This window comes from Scyliorhinus canicula, chromosome 6 (assembly GCF_902713615.1).
Source record: "Scyliorhinus canicula chromosome 6, sScyCan1.1, whole genome shotgun sequence".
In the NCBI taxonomy this organism is placed as follows: Eukaryota; Metazoa; Chordata; class Chondrichthyes; order Carcharhiniformes; family Scyliorhinidae; genus Scyliorhinus; species Scyliorhinus canicula.
Window position 1 is genome coordinate 35820988 of NC_052151.1, and position 26141 is coordinate 35847128.

General features: G+C 48.4%; 1 protein-coding gene across 1 annotated transcript in view; it reads right to left on the reverse strand.

The window, feature by feature from the left end:
- slc16a10 (solute carrier family 16 member 10) overlaps positions 1 to 26141 on the reverse strand; it is a 142110-nt gene that overhangs the window by 4303 nt on the left and 111666 nt on the right. Inside the window, exons 4-5 of the mRNA XM_038799150.1 lie at positions 17184 to 17324; positions 14292 to 14520 (exon numbers count right to left, since the gene is read on the reverse strand). Of these exons, the coding sequence (XP_038655078.1) occupies positions 14292 to 14520; positions 17184 to 17324 (370 nt within the window). The remainder of the gene's footprint in view (positions 1 to 14291; positions 14521 to 17183; positions 17325 to 26141) is intronic.

Consider the following 26141-nt stretch of genomic DNA (forward strand, 5'->3'; position numbering starts at 1 on the left):
GAGGTGGTTTCATGTCAGTGGGATTGGATGATCCTGCTGCAGGAAAATCCCATCAGCGTCTGGTGTGTCTGACCACATTTTGCCCACTTTTTTCTACATTTTAGATTGTGTACCTACGGAGAACATTAGAGTACAAGATGGATTTTCTAATGTGTTAATCGTGTATATACTTAAAGATATAGGCGGGACAAAAGTGCTTATATTAAAAAGGCCGTATTATAGTTAATCTTTTCTTGTTTAATAAATGCTTCAAAAGTTAATGGGCACTGAGGTTGGCAAAAGGAGCGGTGTACGAGTACGGCAAGATGATCAGGGCTAAATCGCTGGCTTTTAAAGCAGACAAAGGCAGGCCCGCAGCACGGTTCAATTCCTGTACCAGCCGCCCCGAACAGGCACCGGATTGTGGCGACTAGGGGCTTTTCACAGTAACTTCATTTGAAGCCTACTCGTGACAATAAGCGATTTTCATTTCATTTCATTTTGTGATCGGTTGTATAGGTCAAAGCCCCTGGGAGACGAGTCAGATATGAGGGAGTTATTGGAGGGGCTGGAGAGTCCCACATTGGAAGAGGAGGAGAGGGCATGGTCTCAGGAGCCAATGGGGATTGAGGAGGTTCGGACAGCGATAGGGAAAATGAAAACGGGTAAAGCACCGAGGCCGCATGGGTTCCGATGGAATTTTTCAGACAGGCTGGCACCGCTGTTGGTGGAGATGTTTGAGGACGCTGACGGGCTGCTTCTGGAGATGATGGGGCAGGCATCTATTTCATTTTTGTTAAAAAAAAGATAAGGACCCAGTGGAGTGTGGGTCATATCGGCCAATATCGCTGTTAAATGTGGATGCCAAGATTCTTGCCAAAGTGCCTCCTGCAGGTGGTAGGGAAGGATCAGACAGGCTTAGTAAAGGGTAGGGAGATGTCCTTGAACGCGGTGCTCTCCCCATCAGAAGGGAGGGTGGGTGGGGAAGGGGCAGGTGGTGGTGCTGGATGTGGAAAAGGCATATGATCAGGAAGAGTGCAGTTATTTGTTTGTGGTATAGGGATTGGGCCCAAGTTTGAGGCATGGGTCCAATTGTTATACAAGGGATCCGAAGGTGACTGTTCATACGAATGGGGTACACGGGATATTTTCAACGGCATAGGGGTCCGAGACAGGGGTGCCCCATGTCCCACCTTTTGTTTGCGCTGGCGATAGATCCCTTGCCATTGCACTGAGGAGCTTGGGCAAGTTGAGGGAAATAGTGACGGGGGGGGGGGGGTGTGTGTGTGTGTGTGTGTGTGTGTGTGTGAAGCATAGGGTGCCCCTGTGTACCGACGACCTTTTATTGTACATTTCCAACCTGATTCTGATTCCCATGGCGGGGGATATAATGGAGCTGCTCAAGCGATTAGCGGCGTTTTCGGGATACAAATTGATTTCAGAGAAGAGCGAGTGTATATTTGGTCACCCTGTAGGAGAAGGGAGCTGGCCTGGGTGGGGGGGGGGGGGGGGGGGGAGATTGCCGTTTCGTGTGGCGATCACTCCCTTCAGGTATCTGGGGGTGCAGATGGCTCGGGATTGGGCCCAGTGGGCAGGGTCAGGGCGGATTTGTTGAGGTGGGACAGTCGGTAAAGATTAATGTTTTGCCATGATTTTTATTTTTATTCCAGTATTTACTGGTCTTCTTGCCAAAAGCATTCTTTATAGAATCTATACAGTGCAGAAGGAGGCCATTTGGCCCATTTGGTGTGCACTGACCCTTCGAAAGAGCAGTCTACCCATGTCCACTCGCCCATCCGCCCTGTCCTATCCCCATTACCTAATCTGCACATCCCTAGACACTAAGGGCAATTCACCATGGCCAACCCACATAACCCACACATCTTTGGACTGTGGGAGAAAACCGGAGCACCCGGAGGAAACCCACGCAGACACGGGGAGAACGTGCAAACTCCACACAGACAGTGATGTAAGGCTGGAATTGAACCCAGATGGAATGGCTGATTTTGTCTTTTGTCTGGGCAGACAAGGTAGCTCGGATTCAGAAAACGGTGCTTCAGAGAGGACCACAATCAGGGGGGGTTGGCTCTGCCAAGGTGGTGCAGGGTTGGGGTAGGCAGCCGGAATCAATGTGGGTGAGGATGGAGGCAGGCCCTTGTAGGGGGTTGGGGTTGCTGGAGCTGGCATTGGTGCCCTCCTGTTTGCCCCAGGGACATATTCCGGTAGTCCGGTAGTGGTGGCCACACTGAAGATATAGAGACAATCCCTGGAAAGGCAGTTTGCGAGTTTGGAGGAGTTAGCCCAGAGGTTTGGGATTCCACGGAAGGAGGCCTTCAGGTATATGCAGGTGTGGGAATTTGCAAGGAAGGTGTTCCCGACGTTTCCAGTGATACCGACCTCCTTGTTGTTGGACGGGGTTTGTCAGTGACGAGGTTGGGGGGGGGGGGGGGGGGGGGGGGATCATTTTGGCAAAGTATGGGAGGATTGTGGAGGAGGATACGGCATCGTTGGAGGGGGTTACGGCCAAGTGGGAGGAGGAGCCAGGGGTGGAACTGGAGGAGGTGTCGTGGAGCAAGACTGGGGTTAATACAATTGAAGGTGGTGCATAGGGTGCACCTGACGAGGTCAAGGTTGTGCCGGCTGTTTGACGGGGTGGAGAACGCTTGCGAGTGGTGTGGGAGGGACCTGGCCAACCATTGACACACGTTATGATCCTGTCCGAAGTTGGAGAAATTTGGGGGTTCTGTCTTCAGCACCATGTTGCCGAACTTACACTGAGACTTGGTTTGGCGCCCTGTCCTCTGGGGCCAGATTTGGGATATCGGACCTGACGACGGGGGCGGGGGGGGGGGGGGGGGGGGGGGGGTTAGCATTCGCCTCGCTGATTGCTCGCAGGTGGGTTGTGTTGGGGTGGAGGTCAGCTTCCCCCCCTCCCCCCCTAGTGCCTCAGTGTGGCTGGGGGACCTGCTGGCGGTTCCTGTATCTTGAGAAGGTTAAATTCACTTTGAGAGGGGGGGGGGGGGACGACGATTGTTTTTTTTAAATAAGAGTTGAAGTCTGTTTATTCTTCACTTTATAGAGTTTATCACCATCAGCTGCTCAAAGTGGGTGGGAGGGGGGAGAGCAGGGGTGGATTTTCTTTTGAGCCATATATGTATTAGTTGGTAGACTGGGGTGGGGGGGGGGGGGGTACTTCTTTGTGTTTATTGTTTTATGTATAAAATGTTAAAAACTGAATAAAAATATTTTTAAAAAGGTTAATGGGCATTAACCCTGTCAATCCATATCTCTAGACAAAAACAAAAGTTACAACTAGTCAGCCAGGGTTCCACTCTGGGATCCGACTCTGGGGTCTCAACACCCGTTTCTTGCGATCTTGGGCTGGGGATTCTCTGATTTTGAGGCTATGTCCCTACGCCGGCGTGGCAACGGTGACATTTTACACCAGGAAAAATGGCGTAAAAGGGCCGCCGATTCCCCGTTTGGCTGGGGGCTAGCTTGCCGGCAGCATAGAGCACCCGGCTCTAGCTACCAATACGGCCCGGAGAATTGCCGGGTCCGTGGCAGCACATGCACACGGTGGGGGCCTGCGGACCCAGCACGCAAAATAGTCCCCCCCCCTCCGGCCGGCTCGCGCGCCCCAGACCACCCCCCCTCGAGCCCCTGATGAAGTCCCCCCCCCCGCCCACAGATCGGCCCTCCCCCACCTGTGGCGGCGCTGGACTGAGTCCACAGCTGCTACGCTGAGTTCCCGACGAATGAGACCACGCTGAGCGCCGCTGTCGGGAACTCGGCCAGTCGGCGGCGGAGCATCAGGGAGTGGGCCTCAGGCAATGTCCTGAAGCCGTCGATACGTGACGCGGCGTACTCCTAGAATACGCTGCTTTGGACGGGACGGAGCATCGCGAAAGCAGCACTGCACCCGATTTGGTCGGGAACTTTGATTCTCCGAACATGATTTCGGCATCGGTGACTGGAGAATCCAGCCCCTTGTTTTTTTCCTCCCTGTTTTCAAACATTCAGAGTGTGTCCTCCAGACCTGAGGTAGCTTGGCTTTCGTCTCTTTCTAAGTTTCACAGCAGGTGTCATGCCTGATATAATGGGTTGTACAGTACTACCTCCTGTTTTAACTTTCCTGCCCTTACAATGTCGTCACGTTGCTCAGGTCACATCTGGTAATGTTTAGCCAACTTTCCTTGTTATCTACTCCGGCGCACTTCCACCCAGGCCACCCCCCCCACCCCAACTCCGCCCAGCCTGTTATACCTTAGCACCGTGTTCTTCAAAGTCGGGGGTGCAACCCGCGGGTGGGTCGCAGGCGGCTGTCGGCAGGGTTGCGGAGCCGTTGTTCGCGGCGCTCCCGATTGCGCAAATCCCTGCGGAGCAGCCGGCTTTTCAAAATGCCGACTGCAAGCAGCCGGGAACGTGTTAAAAATCAAATTCGGCCGCATTGCGCATGCGCTCACGATGATTGGTGCGCATGCGCAAATCGGGCACGCATGCGCAGTGCAGCTGCTATTTTTTTTAAACAGTTGCAGTTTTTTGCTTTACAAGTTTTGTAATGGTTTCTATTCATTTATTTTATTCATTTAATTATTTTTTTTTCATTTATTTTATTCAATTATTTTTTTTCAATAATTTCAGGGGGGGTTTTATTCATTTTTTTCCCTCATTTTATTTATTTATTTTTTTCACAAGTTTGGGGGGTTTTTATTTGATAAAATTTTACAGGAAAAAAAATGCAGAACTTTGGACAGATGGAGACTCCATACTTTCCGACACCGGAAGGCTTCACCTTCATCCAACAGGTTCCATTGGAGGAGCGTGTACGAGGGCCAAAGGGACCAAAAACCATTTCCTCCATTTTTGTCAGCAGCAAACAAGGTAAGAGAAAATGGTGGCAGGTCGGCCGGCGTGGGTCGCGAAGGTCGGTCGGCGTGGGTCGCGAACGTCGGTCGGCGTGGGTCGCAAAGATCGGCCGGGTTGGGTCCCTAAGGTTGGCCGGTTGGTAAAAATGGGTGAAATAAAATGGACTGTTCTTTCAGAGAGCCAGCACAAGCAGCCTCAGCTAAATGGTCTCTCTTTTGGTTGTAAACTTTCTGATCCAATGAATAAAATATCCCATGTCGTTGCACCAGGGTATTTTAGTGGCTGGAAAAATAATGAGGCTTCTGAATTTAGTCACATCTGTAAACATGCTTGGGTGGATGGAGCTGTTACAAGGGGGAGATATAGGAGGGATATCCCAGGTTGGTTCTTTACTCAGAGAGTGGGTAGGGTGTGGAATGGACTGCCTACTGTGATAATGGAGTCAGACACTTTAGGAACTTTCAAGCGGTTATTGGATAGGCACATGGAGCACACCAGAATGACAGGGAGTGGGATAGCTTGATCTTGGTTTCGGATAATGCTCGGCACAATATCGAGGGCCAAAGGGCCTGTTCTATGCTGTACTGTTCTATGTTCTATGTTCTATGCTCAATCATCCAGATCCTCCAGCCAGCGGCTGAGTGCGCATCGCTGGTCTTGTTTAAACTTTTATCCTGGAGCCTTTCGACTTCTGACAACTGAAGCAATGTCACGACCCCTTTCTTATGATGAAGATGCGCCCCTCAAACTTTTCAGTTCGTTTCCCCACCCGGACGAACACAGCTCACCCCCTCCACCAATGCGAGAGCTCTCCGCCCTGAGAATGCTCACCCTCCCTCTCATTATTGTCACCCGACAATTCAGAAACAGGAAATAAAAACAGAAGGCGCTGGAGAGAAACTGACCTAACCTTTCAAATCAAATCTTATGAAGAAGGTTCTTCATGTGCGTCAGTGAAACAGGCACTGGACATTACATTACCAGCCCCAGTTTGTCTGCCTAATACTTGTCTTCCACAGCAATTCATTGCACACAAAGTGTTTGGTGATATTACAGACCAATATACTGAATGAAAACATTTTATCAGATACATAGCTGAAAATTGAGCATCCCGATAGTAAAATATGACAAAGAGGGCCATAAACTGAGAGGCAAGACCTGCAGTAAACACGTGGAGCTAAACTATACGGGAAAGTGTATTGCTCACAGTCCCAGCAGCATCACAATTCGATAGTGGCTGGGATCGAAAGGAGGCCCATCAAGATTGAAGATGGGCGCCCCAGACCCAGTTAAATCCTGAGCCTTTTGGCTGGCATTGGAACGCGGCGAAGGATTGGGTTTTTGGAGGCCAGACAGAGATGGGTGGGTATTAACCTGGAGGGGTGCCACCCCCAAAACAGATGGCACCCTCCCCTGCCCCAGCTCGCTCTTCCACCAACAGCCTTCAAACGCTCGCCAGCAGTCTACTGCCCAGTGTATCAAGGCAGCGGAGGCAAATTCATGTCTTTGAATGGTCATGACTTAGCCACAGAAGGGCCACAGTAGAAGAGCAGGCGGGCGAGTTGGCATCTTGCCCACACAGCTGTAATATTTCACTTGCCTCCTTCTGAAAAGACAGCCATGGGGAAGTGATAAAATCCAGCCCACAAAAATGTTTCAGTTCCATTCGCACTAATCTTGAATTTTTGCTCTCAGTTTTTGCTCCGATTTTCCACTTTCACTGTGTCCCAGAGTTCATCCTCATATATAAATAATTATTGGTGCACCCCTTAACTTTGTCCAATGTGCGACATAAAAACAGCAGCCAGTTTTACAGCTCTCACAACTTCTACTAAACTCAACCATTATAGCAATTGCCTTTCCAATGTACAATTAGCACCTACATACAAAGAAATCCCCAGGGCCTGATAATATACATCCCAGAGTGCTGAAGGAAGTGGTTCCAGAAATAGTAGATCCATTGGTGGTCATCTTCCAGGATGCTGCAGACTCTGGAACAGTTCCTCCAGTTTAGGGGGTGGCTAATGTAACCCCACTATTTAAAAAGGGAGGTAGAGACAAAACAAAGAATTGTAGACCGGTAAGCCTGACTTTGGTAGTGGGGCAAATCCTAGAATCCATTAACAAAGGTTTTATGGCTGAGCACGTGGAAAATAGTGGCAGGGTCAGACAGAGTCAGCATGGATTTATTTATTATTTTAAATTTTTTTTAGTGTACCCAATTAACTTTTTCCAATTAAGGGGTAATTTAGCATGGCCAATCCACCTACCCTGTAAATCTTTGGGTTTGGGGGGGCGAAACCTACGAAAACACGGGGAGAATGTGCAAACTCCACACAGTCAGTGATCCAGAGCCGGGATCGAACCTGGGACCTCGGCACCGTGAGTCAGCATGGATTTATGAAGGGGAAATCATGCTTGACAAATCTACTGGAATTCTTCGAGGATGTAACTAGTAGAGTTGACAAGGGGGAGCCAGCCGATGTGGTGTATTGGGACTTTCAGAAGGCGTTTGACAAAGTCCCGCGTAAGAGATTATTGTGCAAAATTAAAGCGCATGGGATTGGGGGAAATGTATTGAGGTGGATAGAAAACTGGTTGGCAGAGAGGAAACAAAGAGCAGGGACTAATAGGTCCTTTTCAAATTGGCAGGCAGTAACTAGTGGGGTGCCACTGGGATCGGTGACCCCAGCTATTCACGATATATATTAATGATTTGGATGAGTGAACAAAATATAACATCACAAAGTTTAGCAGATGATACCAAGTTGGGTGGGAGGGTGAGCTGTGAGGAGGATGCAGAGATCCTTCAGTGTGATTTGGGCAAGTTGAGTGAGTGGGCAAATGAATGGCAAATTCAATATAATTTGGAGAAATGTGAGGTCATCAACTTTGGTAGCAAAAACAGGAAGGCAGACTATTAACTGAATGGCCATAAATTAGGAGAGGGGAATGTACAGCAATCAGTGAAGGTAAGCATGCAGGTACAGCAGGAGGTAAAGAAGGCAAATGGTCTGCTGGCCTTCACTGCGAGAGGATTCGAGTACAGGAGCAGGGATGTCTTTCTGCAGTTATACAGGACCTGGGTGTGGTCAGCCTGGGATAACTGTGTGCAGTTTTGGTCTCCTTATCTGGGGAAGGATGTTCTTGCTCCAGAAGGAACGCAGCGAACATTTACCAGACTGACACCTGGGATTGCGGGACTCACTTATGAGGTGAGATTGAAACAATTAGAATTGTATTTGCTGGAGTTCAGAAGACTGGGGCGGGGGGGAATCTCATAGAAACCTATAAAATTCTAACAGGACTACATACATAGAATTTACAGTGCAGAAGGAGGCCATTCGGCCCATCGAGTCTGCACCGGCTCCCAGAAAGAGCAACCTACCCAAGGTTAACATCTCCACCCTATCCCCATAACCTAGTAACCCCACCCAACACTAAGGGCAATTTTGGACACTAAGGGGAATTTATCATGGCCAATCCACCTAAACTGCACATCTTTGGACTGTGGGAGGAAACCGGAGCACCCGGAGGAAACCCACGCACACACGGGGAGGATGTGCAGACTCCGCACAGACAGTGACCCAAGCCGGGATCGAACCTGGGACCCTGGAGCTCTGAAGCGATTGTGCTAACCACTGTGCTACCCCAGGGGAGATGCAAGAAGGATGTTGTTCCTGATGGTGGGGGTGTCATAACCAGGGGTCACAGTCTGAGGAAACCAAGTAGACCATTTAGGACGGAGATGAGGAGAAATGTCTTCGCCCAGAGAGTGGTGAGCACTTGGGGCGAAGGGAATCAAAGGTTATGTGGGAGGAGTGGTGGGGGGGAGGGGGGGGGGGGGGGGGGGAGGGGGGATTAGGCTATTGAGTTGGATGATTAACCCTAATCATAATGAATGGCCTTTTGGGCTGAAAGCTGATTATTGCTGTTAGCAAATGGTAATAACGACCAAAAGATCTGTCTGACTGATGATGACAATAGCCTGCATTTAACGTAGTATCATTAATGTTGGGCTTTTGCAAACCATCATGCTCTCATTACAATCATATAAATCAGGAGCATGAGTAGGCCATTCGACTCCTCGAGCCTGCTCCGCCATTCAATAAGATGGTGGCTGATCAGATTTTAACCTCAGCTCCACATTCTCGTCTAACCCAATAACCTTTCACCCCTTTGTTTATCAAGAATCTCTGCCCCAAAGATATTGAAAGGCTCTGCTTCCACCGCCTTTTGAAGAAGAGAGTTCCAAAGACTCACAACCCTCCAAAAACAGAAATACTCCTCGGGCAGGATTCTCCAATAATGGGGCTATGTTCCCAATCCAGCATCAAAATGTGATTCGCCTACCTGAAGGAGGCTAGCAGGGCCCCAGAGTGCTCCACGCAAGGATATGGGGCCCTGCACTTCCGATACGGGGCCCTGCACTTCAGGTTGGGAGTCCGCGCGTGCGCATGGCGGCGGCCTCCGAAAATATAGGTCCCCCCGAGATCGCGTGCACCCGCGGATCGGTGGCCCCCGATCACTAGCCTGGCTGTCCCCGAGGCCGCCCCCCCCCCCCCCCCCCCCCCCCCCCCCCCCCCCCCCCCCGAAGGACCCGCCTGCTCCCCACCAGGGCGGCCGCGGACTGACCCCGCAGCTGCCTCCAGCCTTTCCCGATAGGAAAAACGCGGTTAGAACCATGCCGTCTGGAACTTGGCTAGTTGCCCTCGGAGAATCGCTGCGGGGACCTCTGTCAATGGCCCCTACCCGGGCCGTGTAGACCGCAAGCACGTGATTCACGGCGATTCTCCGGGGACTGCAGAATTGCGGGGGCGGTGTCGTGCCAATTTTTCAGCGTCAACACCCTTTCTCCGTCCCCGCACCGATCGCGATTTCGGCGATTCTGCCTCCCCCCTCTATCTCAGTCTTAAATGGGCAAACCCTTATTTCTAAAAAAGTGACCTCAGTACTAGATTCTCCCATAAGAGGAAACATCCTTTCCACATCCACCCTGCCAATACCCCTCAGGATCTCATAAGTTCCAGCAGGGTTCAGGTGAAGTTTGTCCCAATGTTACAGCCCCCCCACTTTTCCTAGTGCAGGTATCAGTACCTATCAAGCAGACACCCACTTCTCCCACACCTTATCCCTTTAAATCTTTCCATTTGATAAATTTACCTCAGTATTATTGACTGCATCTATCTGATCACACACACACACACACACACACACACAAATACATTTTCACAGTAACTTCATTGCAGTGTTAAAGTAAGCCTATTTGTGACACGAATAAAGATTATTAAGGACGCACAACAACGCAGAATCACCGAGCAGAAACTTGTAGCCAAGTTCCGCACACGGGTACAGGCTCAACCGGGACCTTGGATTCATCCATAGATAGAAGATAGGAGCAGGAGGAGGCCTTTTGGCCCTTCGAGCCTGCTCAGCCATTCATCACGATCATGGCTGATCATCCAACTCAATAGCCTAATCCTGCTTTCTCCCCATAGCCTTTGATCCCATTCTCCCCAAGTGCTAAATCTAGCTGACTCTTGGATATATTCATGTCTCACTACATTCACCCCCCACCATCTGGCCTGGGCTTGCGAAATCCTACCAACTGTCCTGGCTTGAGACAATTCACACCTCTTTAACCTGTGATTCTCTCTGTCACCAGTCACACTGTCTGGACCTGTAAAGACTTAATTACCTGCAAAGAATCGCTTCAAAGTAGCAACTTGCATTATTGGCTTTTTCTATATATGCTGTGTTTGTGTAACCTACCTCTTCACTCACCTGATGAAGGGGCTGTGTTCTGAAAGCTAGTGATTCCAAACAAACCTGTTGGTCTTTAACAAGCAGAAGAATAGCCAGGTAGCCAAGAATCAGGGAAAAGTAGCCAAGGCATGAGAGGGAGGGATAGACCGGGGCGGGGGGGGGGGAGCTAAACCTAAGAGGAAAGAAAGGCGAACCACAGGAGACGGGTAGGGGCGAAGGGGGCTGAAGGGGTGGGAGGGAGGGGAAACGTGAGGAGACAGGGAACAACAGAGGGGAACCAGTGAGGTGGGGGGGTAGGCAGGGAAATGATAGTGGGAAGTAGGGCATAGGAAACGGGAAACGATAACAAACTTGGCATCTAGAGGAACAGAGAGCAAGGAAAATCCGGGCGAAAGACGGGACGAAAAGCTGAAGCGGATGTGAACGCGAGACGACAACGGCAGCGAAATCCGTCCGGGAGAAGCAAGTGACAATACCAACACCAGATCCATTCTTGTATTGCCCTCCCTGTATTGGACATAACCAATATGTCTCCCCCCCCCCCCCCCCCCCCCCCCCCCCCCCCCCCCCCCCCCCCCACACACACACACAAACAGATGCCTACTTATGCATTAAAAATAATATTGCCAATTGTAGAGTTGCTGTTGTTGCGCTGGTGCATAATACCCTACCAGTTATTTTATTTTATTTTGTTTGTGTGTGGTCTTCTCTTCTATATGTATTATTCTGTGTACATAACTGTAAATATACTTTATTCAAAAATCCAATAAAAAACATTTATTAAAAAATCAAAGCTGTTGGACTTTAACCTGGTGCTGAAAGGCTTTTCTTACTGTGCCCACCCCAGTCCAACGCCGGCATCTCCACATTAAAGATTATTAAAGCAGATCATCGGTGTCAGCATATGGTATCAGATTTCCTCACAGTCTCCCTTACTTAGCTGGTATTAATCTCCTAACATTTGTCCTTTTTGTTGATAAGAGTTATCGACTCCAGACTCTATTTCCTTCTGATAATGTGCTGCTGGCCGTGATTTATGGTCCCCGCCTCAGATAACCGGTTTCCTCTTCCCTCTCTCAGTGCTGTGCAATCAGTTTGTCCAGCAGTGCTATCGCTGATGCTGTTTATACACTGGAGTGTTAATACAACCTGCAGATTCAATTAAGCCACCAAACAGGACAAATTGAGCTCCAGGCACCAGAGTAGCGGACGTATCCCTCACTCTGCTGCCTGCAGTTAGTTTAGTAAAGGACGCGCAATCCATTTTCCTGTGGTGAGGAAAAGGAATGATGGGGCAACTGAAGGATCCCAAAGATAACAAATCAAGTGACCGAGGGGGTGTAACAAATGTAAATTGAATGAATTATTTATTTCCTGCATTCATGGAGGATACAATGAATTTCCAGAGTAGATGAGGTATTGCCACTATATTAGAGCACCACCCCCAGCTGGGGGAATGGCACACCCAGTCAGGCAAGTACACCACAAGGAAGCTAAATGATCTGACAGGGATCACAATCAGAAGGCCTTGCTCTCTGGGCCAGGAAAGACACCTCTTTGTTATAATCTCAGCCATCAGATCTGTGGTGAATGTGATTCACACCGGATCATAACCTGTATATACATGTGTCTATATTGTAAGTATATTGTAAGTGCAGTTGCACTATCTGACCTCCAGGGGGAGCAGCTCTGGGAATGCTTGAGAGTTGTACGGGGCTCCTCCCTTGGCTCCGCCCAGGACTCCTCCCCCGGGAGCTGCTGTATAAAGATCAGTGCCACAGGGTCAGCCGGCCAGTTCACCGAAAGTTCAACGGCTAACAGGCTGGCTCTGTTGTAAGTATATTAAAACCGCTATTCTAATCCTACAAGCACATGTCCGTAGAATTGTTGGTTCCAACAAGATCCAGACTTCTGACTAGTTGAAGCTTTTTACTGTTTGGGGCTAGAGCCTCGCTTGCTTCCTGAACCCTGGGAGTTAAGATGGCCGAGGCGAGGGCGGCGCGGTGGCGCAGTGGGTTAGCACTGCTGCCTCACTGCGCCGAGGTCCCCGGTCACTGTCCGTGTGGAGTTTGCACATTCTCCCCGTGTCTGCGTGGGTTTCACCCCCACAACCCAAAGATGTGCAGGCCAGGTGGATTGGACACATTAAATTGTCCTTTCATTGGAAAAAAATTAATTGGGCACGCTAAATTTATTTTAAAACAAGATGGCCGTGGTGAGAGGGCCCAGCCTCTATCTTAAACTTCCCACACGTCCACCCGTCATGGGACTTGGAGGAGGAAGGATTACAATCAATTATCGGTGACACCTTTGGTCCAGACAGCCCCGGGCCGGGTCTGGTAACAGCGTTCCGGCAGTTTCTAGATTCAGGCAGAATAAAAGTTTTACCTCACGCCATCTCGGGTTCTTTTGCTGAGCACTTTAAACCAACGTCATTGGGCCATCAGAATGTTTCTCCTCGTTAAGTCTATCTAAATCCCTTCATGATTTGAAATACCTCTCATCAACTCCCCCTTTGCTGCTCTGAAGGAGAACCCAATCTTCTCCAGATTCAACAATAATCAGAAGAGTCTTAAAGCTTAAACAAGAGTTGCGAACAGTACAAGCGTATGAAGACAGAGTTGGCCAGGTGGGGAAAATAGGTTAAAAGGCGAAATGGGAAGGGAAGCGACGGCAGGTGTTTAAGGGGATATTTCATCAAGTGCAAAGATATGTTCCATTGAGTGAGAAAGATTCCACAAGAAGGATGCACCAGTCGTGGCTAACTCATGAAGTTAAGGGTGGTATCAATTGGGAAGGAAAAGTGCACAATGCTGCAAAAGTAAGTGGCAGCACAGAATATTGGGAAATTTTAGAAACCAGCAAAGGATAATGACAAGGAAAAATTGGAGCACAAGAAAAATACTAGCAAGAGGTATAGAACAGACAAGAAATGCTTCTAAAAGTATATTAAAAGAAAAAGCGTAGCTAAAGTGTTAGGGTGAGACTAGGAATTATTAATAGAAAACAAGGAGATGGCAGAGACTTTGAACAAGTTTTTTTTTCCTGTCTTCACAGTAATGGACACAGAAAACATCCCAGGAATTGTAGAAAATCAAGAGGAAAAAGGGAGGGAGGAACTGAAAACAACAGCAATCACCAGGGAAAATGCATTGGAAAACTGATGGGACAAAAGCCGACAAGTCCCGGGATCTGATTACCTGCATCCTGGGGTCTGAAAGGAAAGTGGCCACAGTGGTGGTGAAAAATGGATTGTAATCTTTAAAATTCCCAAGATTCTGAAAAGGTCCCAGCAGATTGAAAAGCCATAAATGTGACACTGCCATTCAAGATAACAAGCAGGGGGCGATAGGGGATTGGTGTCATATTGTGTTTGAAAACAAACAAAAGCAGCTGGAGAAGAAGTGTTGCTAATTTAACGGCACAATATACATGCAAGTTGTTGTTAATCTGCTCAAACAGTCCCTAAATTGGTAAAGTGGAGGTTTTCCAATTTATTCTTCACCATTTGCATGTTCAGCAGCGCAGGTCTAAGTCTCTGATGATGTCTTATCCATCACATGTTGATTGTCTGACTTTCAAATATCAAAACTCAGATGGTTAAAGTTATTACGTAGTCACCAGTTTCCGTATTAGAAGCACAGTTTTAGTGACAACTGGATAACAATGCGCCATACCTGCGATAGGTGGACCGGCTGTCATTGGAATGGACATCAATCCGAGAAGGAATCCTATAGCCTGCGATACATTCTCCGAACCCACAAGCTCAAACGCGACGGGGGCCATGATCGAGATGAAGCATCCGTCAAATAAACCCATGAAAAGGCAGACTGCAATGAGGCCTCCAAAGTTTTGGCAAAGTGGAATCATCATGGACATTAGCCCAATGACAACGAATGATGCCACCTAAAATGACAACAACAACAAAACAAATCCTCTTCACCTGCTCCTGTTTATATCAAGAAAAGTCTGAATATTTAGCAGTATTATTCAGTAGCTTTCAGAATGTAGGCTACCTCCACTAAACTCAGTAATAAGATACACCAATTATATTATAATTGGGGTATCGGTGTTGCATATTTTCATGCACTACACTGCAGCAATGTGCAGTATTAACATTCCACTATTAGCTGATGTAGAGCAGACTCCTTACAACTCAGGGAAGTACTCAATGTGCCACTTTTGGAGTAGCTATTCCATAGTTCAAACAACCGGAGATCAGTGAATGAAGCTGTGGACATGCAGGTAAATATGTATGCGGGAAATTCCGCATTGCACATGCTTCAGATAACTGGAGGCAATGGAAACATTAATCAAGAGTGCAGGGAAATCTGCAGCCTCTCGGTTCTGCTTCTGTTGCCAATCCATAACGGAATCAAGGGATATGGGGGTAGGGCGGGAAAGTGGAGTCAAAGGTCAGTAATGATCTGATTTAATGGCATAACAATCTGAAGGGAGTCATTATCGCCTATCCCTGCTCCAATCTCTTCTCCCTTTTTACTGTCTCCTGACATCAAGGTCAGAATTCATATTGGTGGCCTTAAGTTGTGATTAAATGCAACTGGTGCACAGATATATATCTTAGCACGTGCCACTGAAAGGGACATCATGAGAAAATCTCCATTTGAAGGACTGGGAATAATGTAATGGGTTAATCTCACTCAAAGTAATTCCTCCGCAAAACCGGCCATATCTTGGCACAAATTGGAAGCCTCAGTGGCCAGCACAGGACTATCTGAACCTCAGTGGGGAGGCAGTGGGGTAATGGTATCGTCACTGGAAGGAAACCGGGTTCAATTCCTGCCATGGCAGATGGTGACATTTAAATTCAATAAAACTTCTGGATTGCCATGGAAACAACATCTGGTTCACTGATGAAGGAAATCCATCGTCCTTACTGCACCTGCTCTGGTCTACATGTGACCCCTGACCCACAGCAGTGCGGTTGACTCTATATACTCAGCCCAAGGGTTAGGGATGGGCAATAAATGCTGGCCCAGCACAGCTAACATCCCCATGTAGGAATTGTGAAAAAGCCAGGGGCCCTGGAGGCTGGTCAGATCTCTTGTTCAAGTATCGGATTACTGAGTCTACACAAGAGGGCAGATTGGTTTCAACATTCCTTCAGCGGCACTATCACCACACACAAAAAACAATTACCCCTTCCACCTTACCCAGACACACAGAGCAATTACCCCTTACCCAGACACACAGAGCAATTACCCCTTACCCAGAGACACAGAGCAATTACCCCTTACCCAGACACAGAGCAATTACCCCTTACCCAGAGACACACAGAGCAATTACCCTTACCCAGACACACAGAGCAATTACCCCTTACCCAGACACACAGCAATTACCCCTTACCCAGATACACACAGCAATTACCCCTTACCCAGACACACAGCAATTACCCCTTACCCAGACACACACAGCAATTACCCCTTACCCAGACACACAGCAATTACCCCTTACCCAGACACACACAGCAATTACCCCTTACCCAGACACACACAGCAATTACCCCTTACCCAGACACACAGCAATTACCCCTTACCCAGACACACAGCAATTACCCCTTACCCAGACACACAGAGCAATTACCCCTTACCCAGACACACAGCAATTACCCCTTACCCAGACACATACAGCAATTACCCCTTACCCAGACACACAGAGCAATTACCCCTTACCCAGACACACAGCAATTACCCCTTACCCAGACACACAGCAATTACCCCTTACCCAGATACACAGAGCAATTACCCCTTACCCAGACACACAGCAATTACCCCTTACCCAGAGACACACAGCAATTACCCCTTACCCAGACACACAGAGCAATTACCCCTTACCCAGACACACAGCAATTACCCCTTACCCAGATACACACAGCAATTACCCCTTACCCAGACACACAGAGCAATTACCCCTTACCCAGACACACAGCAATTACCCCTTACCCAGATACACACAGCAATTACCCCTTACCCAGACACACAGAGCAATTACCCCTCTCCACTTAACCAGTGAAATAAGTCACAGGTTGTCCATCAAATAAATGACGATCGATACCAAAAGTATCCCAACAGCACAAGATCACCTCAAGATGTGCGAGTGAATTACCATCATCCCTCTAACCACAGAACCTCTGTCCCAAATCCCATTGATTCAAATAACTAATTGCATTAATTGGAGGTGCTGAGCTTCAGGCAGGAGCCAGTCACTAATCAAACATAGCAAGCACCATATCTTGCACAAATGAGCATGTGCTTTCATACCCAGCTCCAGCAGTTCTGATCCTCAGACTCTGTGCTTCCTCACTGCCCATTAAGACAGTTCAGCACGCGACAGAGCTTCCATCGCATGTCCCAGTCCAGCATCGTACAATTAATTTGCTGATCAACAACAGCTTACTTCAAATCCTTGTGCAGGCTCTGGCAAACAGGATTGCTCACAATGAAACAGTCTCCGTCACTGCCATCCTCCCAACCTCTCAGGTTACTCAGTGACAGAGCGTACCTCTTTCCCCGTAGCCACCTGCCCCTTGTAACAGCAATCTGCGTTACCTGAAGGAAAACCTTGTATGTACCAGGTAAATAGTCAGCAACCCTGCCAAAAACCAATCGGCCAATTCCTGATGAGACCCCGATGCACATCAGAAGAACCTCTTCGTTTTGCAATTGAAAAGTTTCTTGAACATACTTCATCTGTTAAGCGAGAAAGAAACAAAAATTATATGATGTTATTATGGCCTTTAAGACATAGCGGTTACACTGCTCGCATTTTTGGAAAATGCTGAAGTGAACCTGTTTATTATTGGATTATTACCTCTGTTGAACTAGCAGAAGCATTTGACACCAAGACATTTAAGCTTGTACAAAACTGTACAGCAGTAATATTAAAGAACAATTGTTGGACTAATAAGAAAGAACTTGCATTTTATAGCACTTTTGATGACCAGCCAGCCAAAGAATTACTTTTGAAGTGCATTCCCTGGATTGTAGGTAAATGTGACAGTCAATTCACCCACAGCAAGATCTCAAAAGCATTCAGCCAGTTAACCTGTTTTCAATCGCGTTGGTTGAGTGACGAACATTAGCCTGGACCATCGGGACCTTTTACATCGACCCGAACTCAGCTGAATATCTCACCTGGAATTGCAACCCCAACATTGTATTGAAGTGGCAGCCGAGGACTGACGGATGATTTTGAAACCCAGCAGGAGCTGTGTGGGCAGAGGCTGAGGTGGACAGAGAAACAGTCCAGGCCTCCTAATTTGAACAGGCCCCATCAATCACCAGATCGAACTCCGTGCCAGGCAGGCAGCAGCTCACCAGTGGGCAGAAGCAAAATCATGGACGGCAAGAGGAACCATTCCTGGAACACTCTGGTAAGGGGAGAGGCCAATTATTTTCTTGTTGGGCCCAGAGCGAAAAGAAATCAATCCGCTTAATATTCGGAGATTCCGGCAGCACGGTGGCGCAGTGGGTTAGCCCTGTTGCCTCACGGCGCCGAGGTCCCAGGTTCGAATGCCGGCTCTGGGTCACTGTCCATGCGGAGTTTGCACATTCGCCCCGTGTTGGCGTGGGTTTCGCCCCCACAACCCAAAGATTTGCAGATTAGGTGAATTGGCCACGCTAAATTGCCCCTTAATTGAAAAAAATGAATTGGGTACTCAAAATTTATTTGAAAAAATATTCTGAGATTCTTCTGGCTCCTCTTATCACCAGGTTGGCGAGTGGAGGAACAGGTCTGGTGTTTAAAATGTCTGTCAGGTCTCAACGACATCATCAGAGCCCTACCTGACTGTTCAAAGTAGAACCTGGTGCCTCTGGAAGCTGTGTCGCCCGCTCCCTCGGAGGAGGATGTCAGACGCACAACTCATGGAAATGCTGTGGGGGTCCATGTGGGTTAAGTGCCACTAGATATATTTCAAATAAAGTAAGAGAAGCAAAGAGGGAGTATGAAAAGAGACCGGCAGCTAACATTAAAGGGATTCCCAAATTTTTCTGGATTGGATTGGATTGGATTTGTTTATTGTCACGTGTACCGGGGTACAGTGAAAAGTATTTTTCTGTGAGCAGCTCAACAGATCATTAAGAACATGGGAAGAAAAGGGAATAAAAGAAAATACATAATAGGGCAACACAAGATATACAATGTAACTACATAAGCATCGGATGAAGCATACAGGGGTGTAGTGTTAATGAGGTCAGTCCATAAGAGGGTCATTTAGGAGTCTAGTAACAGCGGGGAAGAAGCTGTTTTTGAGTCTGTTTGTGCGTGGCATATAATAGTAAAAGGAGTAGGAGTTATTAGGGACCAAAAAGGGAATTTACACATGGAGACAGGGAGGGCAATCGCGGAGGTATTAAACAATTACTTTGCACCTGTCTTTACCAAGGCAGACAAATGTAACTCAGGTCATGGTTTAAGAGGGGCTAATTCAATCACAGGAACAAGGTTTAAAATTGAGGTGGTATTGGACAAGCTGTCGGTAGATAAAAGTTGATGAGGCACTAGGATCTGATGAGAAGCATCTGAGGATACTGAAAGAAGTGAGAGTGAAAATCGCTGAGGCACTGGCCACACTTTTGCAGTCTTCCTTAGACTCGAGGACGATGCCTGCAGACTGGAAAAGTGTTCAAAAGAGGGCGGGAGGGAGAAGTCCAGCAACAACAGGCCAGTCAGTTTAACTCTGTTGGGGAAATTTTAGGAAACAGTAATTCGGGGCAAAATGGCCACTTGGACAAATGCGGGTTAATTAAGGGAAGCCCGCATGGATTTCTTTCGGGCAATTAACTAACTCACTGGAGTCATTTGATGAGGTGACAGAGAGGGTAGATGAGGGCAATGCTGTTGATGTGGTGCACATGGCGGTCCAAAACACATCTGACACAGTTCCACACAACAGACTTGTGAGCAAAGCTAAAGGAAAAGTAGCAACGTGGAAATGGAATTGGCTGAGTGGAAGGAGAGTATGGTCAATGGATGTTTTTTCAGGTTGGAGGAAGGCTCGTCATATAGTTCCCCCCTCCCCCACCCCACCTCCCCGCCACCTCACAGCACATGGGCTTAGTGTTGGCGCCCTAGCTGTTTCTGACATATATTCATGACCAAGACAGTGGTGTTCAGGGAATAATTCCAACATTTGTGGGCGATACAAGTTTGGAATCAATGTGAACTCTGAGAAAGACAGTGTAGAACTTCAAAAGAACAGAGAGACAGGTTGGCGGAATGGGCAGACAGGTGGCAGATGAATTCAATGTAGAGAAATGTGGAGTCATTCATTTTGATCGCAAGGACATGGAGGGACAACGCAAAGTGATTTCATGGTCACTCTTCTGAACATGACCAGAACCCTGAATTCTTTGCACAAACTATAAATGCTGACACCCAATGGCCACAGGGTTGCTGCTGACGGCACTTTTGAACTTAATAATAATAATAATAAAATAACAACCTTTTATTGTCACAAGTATGAAGTTACTGTGAAAAGCCCCTAGTCACCACATTCCGGCGCCGGTTCGGGTAAGCTGGTACAGGAATTGAACCCGCGCTGCTGGCTTTGTTCTGCATCACAAACCAGCTGTCTAGCCCACTGAGCTAAACCAGCCCTTGAAACGTAAACCAGCCCTTGAACTTGAACATTCCTTTCCAACTGTAATTTAATTTATGCCCAATGCGAAAAGTAAAAGGTATTTTTCACGGCCATTATCAACTGCAGGCTACTGTACTGCAGGGTTGCCAACTCTGGTCAAATGTATTCCTGGAGGTTTCATCACATGACGCCTCGCCCTCAGCCAGCCCACGTTTCTGCTATTGGGAGTTTGACAAATCCATCTCCCCACACCATCTTTCTGCGCAGAAACAAACTCTATCATCTGGCTGGTCACTCGACTATCCGTTAAACCAGCTGTCACGCTCACTTCCAATATTTTCATAATTAGGAGTGTACATAGAAAACTTTTTAAACTAATAATTAATTAAATGGCTCTATGGTTTTTCCTACCGAATTGTTCACAGCAGAACACTGGAGGTTTCTGGAAATCCAGAACAGTCCTGACTCCTGGAGGGTTGACACCCCCATGGGGCAATTGGCTTGGCTGTGGGCCGTGTTTTCAGTTTGACAGGTCGAAATTTGAGATGCCGACTCATCTGTTAGCTGTCCATATGTAGATTCTCTATTAATTTATGATGATTAAAGTGGAAAACAGTGGATAAAAAGTACGGAAGAGACAGACGCTAATGCATTTATCATCCAAGTACAGCAGATGTAATCATTTCCAGGCAGCAGACAACTCATCAACATCACATGAGCACATCAAGGCTGGCCTCAGCTCGGGTAACGGTGAAATGTAACACTAACAATATAGACATAACTTGGCTGGCTGAGGCAGTTAGTGCGATGACACAAGACCTCTTTCAATACACAGTCCTGTACTAATTGGGCAGATTTCAGGGAGGGATGGTTTGTCATGATATGCAGACACACACAATGATATACAGGCAGGCACAGACAAGCAGCTAATGGACACAGAGAACAGGACATGACCAATAAGCAGGCAGGACACTCAGGGGTGGGATCTGACTATAAAAGACATGAGGCACTCACACTCCACCTCTTTCCACTGATGAACATCTAGAGAGTCAGTCAAGGATGTTGTTGCAATCTCACACCTCCAGCACGTGGCTAAGAGCTAATCTGGTTCAGTCAGACAGAGTAACCACATTTAAGTTAGCAGAGAGTCAAACTCACAGAGAACTGTGCTATTAGTTCAATAAACCTGATTGAACTAACTTCAATGTCTGGAGTATCTTTTTGATCTAAGCTGCATCCAATTGCAGCCAGTGTTAGACCAGTGTACCTAACACGACATGATACCAGAAGACTACTAATTTAAGGTGGCTTACCTCAGTCCATTCCGTGATGACCAGCAAATGTATCCCGGCACCATGGAGAAGATTCAGGCTCCACACCAGCTCAGGACCTCCGGCAATCTCAGTGCCAACTGGCGGACATTCAAGCAAACGTTTCTGCTGTACATCGAAGCCTCAGACCTCGAGGATGTGCCTGATGCCAGGAAGATCGTGCTTCTCCTCTCAACAGCGGGTGATCAAGCCATCAAACTCTTCAACTTGTTTAACTTCACCGAAGGCCAGGACGAGACAAAGTTTCAGACCATCCTGGACAAGTTTGACAGTCATGTGAAGTGGACACCAATGAAATCTTTGAGTGCTACACATTCAAACAACATCTTCAAGGTAAAGATGAATCTTTCAATGCCTTCTTAACTAGCCCCCACCTGCTAGCGCTGTCCTGCAACTTTGGTGATATTGCTGACTCCATGATCAGAGACCCAATCGTGTTTGGAGTTCACTCTGATCCTCTGAGCAGCTCTTAAAAATCAAGCATATGACCCTGCCAGTCGCGATTGAAACATGTACAGTACATGAGCACACAAAAAAAAAAAAATTGGTATTCCCAATACAATATTTCCAAATTCGAAATCGGCTGAAAATGAGCAACTTGCCTCCCACGAGGCAGAGAGTGTGCAGGCCATCTCCCGGATGCAGCGCCTCAGCATTGAAGACAGCGGCCATTTTGCACGCTTTTCCCGGAGCCCCACTCATGTGCGATGTGAACGGGATAACAAAGCGGCCGACACCCACACTGCACAGGTGCAGACGCCTGCCAACCGCACTGTGCATGTGCGATGACTTACACCGCGTCACGTCACTGACGTCATGACGTGCCCAAACTGTGGCAACGCCCACTTAAAGGGACACTGTCCTGCAAGAGGCAGGCGATGTTTAAGGCGATGTTTAAACGGCGGGAAGCCTGGACACTGCAGCCTTGTGCAGGTCTGCACCACCAGTCAGAGGCCAGCGCTCCCAATTCCGACGGCTGCGCATCCAGAATGTGCAACGCCGATTACAGGATTCTGATCCTGGCAGTACAACGGGTCCAGAGGACGAGTGCCTGTAGTCCGCCGACCAAGTGAGCATCATTAACATACGTGGACATGCCACACCTAACTCATCTTGCATTCAATCCATCCTCGCTGCGGATTCAGAGGACGAATGGCGTGCGGTATGCAGGTCAACCGCTGCTCCATCCAGTTCAAGCTGGACACAGGTGCTTCTGCCAACCCCCTCTCACAGACAGACTTCCAACGCATCAAGAAGCCCCCCAGGATCCTTCCAGCAACCTGCCAGCTCCTGGACTATAACGGTAATGCCATCACGGCACTGGGGTCCTGCCATCTACTCCAACTGGAGTACCCATGCACGGCTGAGGTTTGAAATTGTCAAGCTGGACAGGGCATCCCGACTGGGCGCGCATGCCTGCAACAAGCTAAACCTGGAGCAGCGGGTATATTCAACAACATCCTCCAATGTAGACCTTCAGGCTGGCATTGACGACATCCTCGCTCAGTATCCAGCTGTGTTTGACGGGATGGGCACGTTGCCATATCGGTACAAGATCCTACTGCGACCTGATGCCAAGCCAGTGGTCCATGCACCACGCCGGGTCCCGGCTCCACTGAAGGAGCGCCTGAAGGAACAGCCCAAGGATCTGCAGCAGCAGGGGATCTTTTCCAGGGTTACTGACTGACTGGGTCAGCTCAATGGTGGTGGTTAAAAAACCGTCTGGAGACCTGCGCATCTGCATTGATCCCAAGGATCTCAATAAGGATATAATGCGTGAACACTACCCCACCCTGAAGCAGGAGGAACTCACCAGTGAGATGGCACATGCAATGTTTTTCATGAAGTTAGATGCATCACATGGATTTTGGCAAATCCAGCTGGATGAGTTCAGCAGAAGGCTCTGTACCTTCAACACACCGGTTGGCAGGTACTGCTATAACCGTATGCCGTTCGGCATCGTCTCGGCATCGGAGATATTTCATCGCATCATGGAGCAAACGATGGAGGGCATCGAAGGGGTGCGTGTGTACGTGGATGACATCATCATATGGTCCACGACCCCTGAGGAGCATGTTTCCCGTCTCCAGCAGATATTCCGCCATGTCCATGCCAATGGCCTGAAGCTGAACAGGGCCAAATATTGCTTCGGCATGTCAACACTCAAGTTCCTAGGAGACCAGATCTCTCAGCAGGGCATGTGCCCCGACACAGACAAGGTCAAGGCCATCACAGCCATGAAGGTCCCAGAAGACAAGAAGGCGGTATTGCGCTTCCCAGGCATGGTCAATTTTTTGGGCAAGTTCATCCCAAACATGGCCTCACACACCACGGCCCTACGAAACCTAGTGAAGAAGTCCACTACCTTCGAGTGGAAGGCAGCCCATCAGGCAGTGTCACTGCAATACTGCCTCAGCCTCCTCACTGGCATTCTCAAGTTTCACGGCTATGTCTACGGCCTGTCGACATTCACAGTTGAGACGTATCACAGGCCCCTGGTCTACATTATCCACAAGGACCTTAATGACATGACGTCCCAGTTGCAGCGCATCCTCCTCAAACTCAAACTTTGACCTGGTCTACACGCCTGGCAAGGAGCTCACCATTGCCGATACACTGTCTCGCTCCCTCACCGTGCCTAGTGAACCACTGAACATCATCCAGCAAATTGAGTCACAGGTGCAGCTGTGCCCTCCCAGCATCTGATGAGAAGGTGATTTGTATCCGTGAGGAGACAGGCAAAGACCCCCTCTTGCAGCGTGTTATGCAACACCTTGCCAACAGCTGGCAAAAAGGGCAATGCCCTCAATTTTTCAATGTGAAGGACGACCTGACGGTGGTTGATGGTATCCTCCTCAAACTGGACCAGATTGTAATTCCACACAGTCTCCAGAGCTTTATGCTCCGTCAAATCCATGAGGGCCACTTGGGTGTGGAAAAGTGCAGACGCAGAGCCAGGCAGGCTGTCTACTGGACCGGGATTAGCCAGGACATCGCGAAGATGGTCCTTAACTGTGCGACCTGTCAATGCTTCCAGCCAGCGCAGAGTAAGGAGACACTTCAGCAGCATGAAATCAAAACCTCGTGGTCCAAGGTTGGAATCGACCTCTTTCATGCAAATGGTCATGATTACGTGTTAATCCAATTACCAATTTTCCAATTACCCTGAAGTCATGAAGCTCTCAGACCTCACATCTCGGACCATCCTCAAGCTCTGTAAGGAGACAATCTCCAGGCATGGTATCCCAGTCACTGTCATGAGTGACAATGGCCCATGGTTCAACAGCCATGAATGATCTCTGTTTGCCAAGTCATACCATTTCAAACATGTCACTTCATCCCACACTATCCACAGTCCAATGGGAAGGTTGAGAAAGGGGTGTACATAGTGAAGCAGCTCATCAGCAAGGCCGCGGATTCTGATTCTGACATCTACCTCGTGCTGCTTGCGTACAGGGCGACCCCACTGTCCACTGGCATGTCAGCGGCTCAACTCCTGATGAACAGGGACATGCGGACGACACTTCCAGCCATACACGTGCCCAACCTGGATCACTTCCCGGTGCTGCAGAAGGTGCAGGAACTCAGAGACCGGCAAAAACAGGGCTTTGATGCTGATGCCACCAATTTGCCTGTGTTATCCCCGTCACTGTTCGGGTCAAGATCCATGATGGAGGCTGGTTAGCTCCAGCTGTCATTGTTCGACAGGCTGCAGGCTGCAGGCTGCCCCCCTCCCACCCCCCCCCCCCCCCCCCCCCCCCCCCCCGCTCGAATGTTGTACGTCTGGCTGATGGTTCTGTTGTGCAATGAAACAGATGGGCACTGCGCAAAGTTGCCTGCCCGCAGCCACATTCTTCTCCGTTACCTTCTGTTGTTTTGCCACCTCGACTCACGAGGCTACCAGTCAGGCTTCAATCCCGCCCACCAAGGCGCTGTCCTCCCCACTATCATCTCTCCGGCAGTCGCCCAGGATCAGACGCAAGCCACAGAGACTGGACTTACGAACATTTGTTCTGTTTGCCATGTTCTGTGTTCTCGCATTAGACAGCTGTTTTCACATGTACGTATGTTCACATCCACTGCATGTATATATGTTAATATTGGCCTATTCTTGTAAATACGTTCAGATATGTCATCCAAACATTAAAAAAAGGGGCAATGTCATGATATGCAGACACACAGCTAATGGACACAGAGAACAGGACATGACCAATAAGCAGGCAGGACACGCAGGGGTGGGATCGGACTATAAAAGACACGAGGCACTCACACTCCACCTCTTTCCACTGATGAACATCTAGAGAGTCAGTCAAGGGTGTTGTTACAATCTCGCACCTCCACCACGTGGCTAAGAGCTAATCTGGTTCAGTCAGACAGAGTAACCACACTTAAATTAGCTGAGAGTCGAACTCACAGAGAACTGTGCTAACTGTGCTATTAGTTCAATAAACCTGATTGAACTAACTTCAAGGTCTGGAGTATCTTTTTGATCTAAGCTGCATCCAGTTGCAGCCAGTGTTTTACCAGTGTACCTAACATGACAGTTTACATCCCTGAGGATAGAGACACAACGCTCCTGACCACCGTATTCT